Source organism: Ricinus communis, chromosome 6 (assembly GCF_019578655.1).
Source record: "Ricinus communis isolate WT05 ecotype wild-type chromosome 6, ASM1957865v1, whole genome shotgun sequence".
NCBI classification, from domain to species: Eukaryota; Viridiplantae; Streptophyta; class Magnoliopsida; order Malpighiales; family Euphorbiaceae; genus Ricinus; species Ricinus communis.
The window spans coordinates 26,494,289-26,496,854 of record NC_063261.1 but is presented as its reverse complement, the minus strand read 5'-3'; the positions used below and the strand labels follow the sequence as shown (position 1 = coordinate 26,496,854).

At 37.2% G+C, this 2,566-nt stretch overlaps 1 protein-coding gene and 1 non-coding gene across 2 annotated transcripts; one reads left to right on the top strand and one right to left on the bottom strand.

The window, feature by feature from the left end:
- LOC8264254 lies at positions 1–2,465 on the bottom strand. The gene is made up of 2 exons (XM_002529672.4): positions 2,314–2,465; positions 1–919 (listed from the first exon to the last, which is right to left on the bottom strand). The coding sequence occupies exons 1-2, from the start codon at positions 2,387–2,389 to the stop codon at positions 267–269; spliced, it is 729 nt and encodes a 242-aa protein (XP_002529718.1). The 5' UTR covers positions 2,390–2,465; the 3' UTR covers positions 1–266.
- A 29-nt stretch (positions 2,466–2,494) lies between these two features.
- Positions 2,495–2,566, top strand: TRNAP-AGG. The gene has a single exon. It is a non-coding gene; the product is annotated as a tRNA-Pro (tRNA).

Sequence of the window (2,566 nt, the reverse complement as noted above, 5' to 3'; positions counted from 1 at the left end):
TTTTAATCTTCTTCTGTAAACTCTGGGGATTTGTTTTATTCTAAGTGCCAAAATTCACTTATCCACCTATCCATGTTTACATGACAAAAACGGAGTCGCATAAAGATTTCTTTATCTCCCTTCTCAAATTCAACAACAAAAGCAGAAAGGATGTCTCACTAATAAATGGACGAAGCACAATTTATAGAAGGCCCTCAGGCTCCTGCCAATCCAGAAACTAAACATTAGTTCTGCAATCCAATATCTTGAAGACCTCTTGCTGTATATCACAAGTTCTTAAAAGCAGATTCATTTTGAGATTTCTGTGGAGTCAGTCTAGCCAACAATGCCTTATTATGACAATGCTCTGTGTCAACAAAATAGAAGTTCCCATCCGCCTTAAATGTCACAAATGGCCTATTTGTCTCTGCTGGTCGGATATCAGCAAACTTGATAGTCTTCGGAATGTATGTAGCCATCCAAGACATCATCTCGACCTCAAAGCTGTCTGAGCCAGGCTGCCACCTGAGCTTGTGAATATAGGGAGTAACAAACCAATGCAGGGCAGCTGTTGTTGAAGCACTTAAGAATATCACAGAAGATGCAACTGCACCCTTCAATATGACATTCATATCAGGAGATGTCATGAAGGTTATGACTGGACCCAGTGATACCGAGAGACAGCAGGTTGAAAGAGACAGTAGTTTTACTTTCTTGATGGTTGATGAGATTGGACCATAATAAACCACCCCAGTTTCTTTTTCATCCTCCCCAGCTTCTTTTCCTCTTCGTGGTCCAATGCTGATCCTGTTGTCATCTTCTGTTGTCCTAGCTTGAGATGCCCATCTTTTCTGAGAAGCTGCAATCTGGATGGCACTGTTATAGTTGGTTTTGGCAGTATGAGCATGTGACCATGTGCCAAACCTACAAACACGATAGCCTAAAGCAAGGAGAAAATCAACAACAATAAGTACCACTACATGGGGCATATTTAAGAAACGGTTCCAAACAAAATCTTTTATATAAACACATATTGGGGATAGCCCTGCCCCTCCCTAACTTCAGCCAACTAGAGAGGCTGGTGATCTTACAAATATGTTTTAATTATTTTGATATTTCCAAATTGGAAGTTCAGAGTAAAAAAGCAGTCAGTCCTTTGCAAGATCTAACACAAATAAATTTGGAAAGATAAGCAATACGAAATATGCTACATAATTGAAGACATATTTCATAAACTACAACTGAGGCACATCATCAACCAACACAAAATTTCTTATCAAACTCGAGATATTGAAATGAGCGAATACAATTACAATAAAACAACAAAAACCAGCCAACTGATAGTGAGAAAAAGTTTATACTGATTATATCTTCTAACAAGAGGTTGCTGAAGTTTCGTGGTAGCAGTTGCTATAGAATTGGAACTTACATCATTATTACGGCACAGTGACAATGAAGGATAACATAGATGAAATAAAGGCAGAGCAAAAAGGAATTTAATGAAACATGACCAATGAAAAAAAAGAAAAACAAAAAACCCAAAAAAGAGGAGAATTATGGATACTACAAAAGCAAAATCCCATTGAATAGAAATGCAGAAGCCAAGACAAGAACTTCTCCCGGCTGATTCACTAAGACTATACCCTTAGCAAAAAGGTATAAACCAATGAACTCAAAGTTAAAATCCTCCCTTATAGTTGTAGAATTAAAAAAAAAAGAAAGATAAAATACAAACAGCAGGCCGTAAAAGGTCCCTCTAGCGTAGGACTCTATAGACGACATGAAAGCTTCCTAGACACTTTTGAAACTCAAAAACAACGATCCATGAAAAGCTGAAATCAACTAGCAATGAATGAGGATGGCCTAAAACACAATGTCTGCATTCTTAAATTGAAGCCTTCATTTGAAAGAACTCAACTACCCCAAAGCATGATCCAATACAGTACGAAACACATAATAATTAACTCGAATTTTTAATAATTCTTTTTCTTTTAAGTACATAATTATCTAAAAAAACACATACACTAACTACTTAAAAGCACAAAATTGTAATTATTTAGGTAACGTAGAAGTGTTCATAAACAGTTCTTCTATAACTTCATTAAGCATGAGTTGGCAAAAGCATCGATGTACTCTAAACAATCAAAAAGATCAATCTTTTTCCATATAATTATAGTTGAGCTGCGATTTTCCTTGAGCAAAAAGAGAGAAGAAAAAAACAAAAACCCTAACAGAGTATTGAATAAAGTAGAAATGTAAATGATAGTGTTAAAGAAGAGAGAGAGAGAGAAAGAGAGAGAGACAGAGACAGAGACAGAGAGAGAGTGATGAAACCTGATTGGACGGTTGAAGGAGAAGAGAGGTTTCTGGTTTGAGATCGGAGCAAGTGGAGAAGTGCCGTTCTCGCCATTTCTTTTTCTTTTCTGTTTCAGCTCTATGAGCTACTCACTTATGGGGGTGGAAAAAGAGACATAGAATGAAAATTACATATTGCTCTTGACAGAAAGAACAGAATGGGCATTTGGTCTAGTGGTATGATTCTCGCTTAGGGTGCGAGAGGCCCCGAGTTCAATTCTCGGAATGCCCC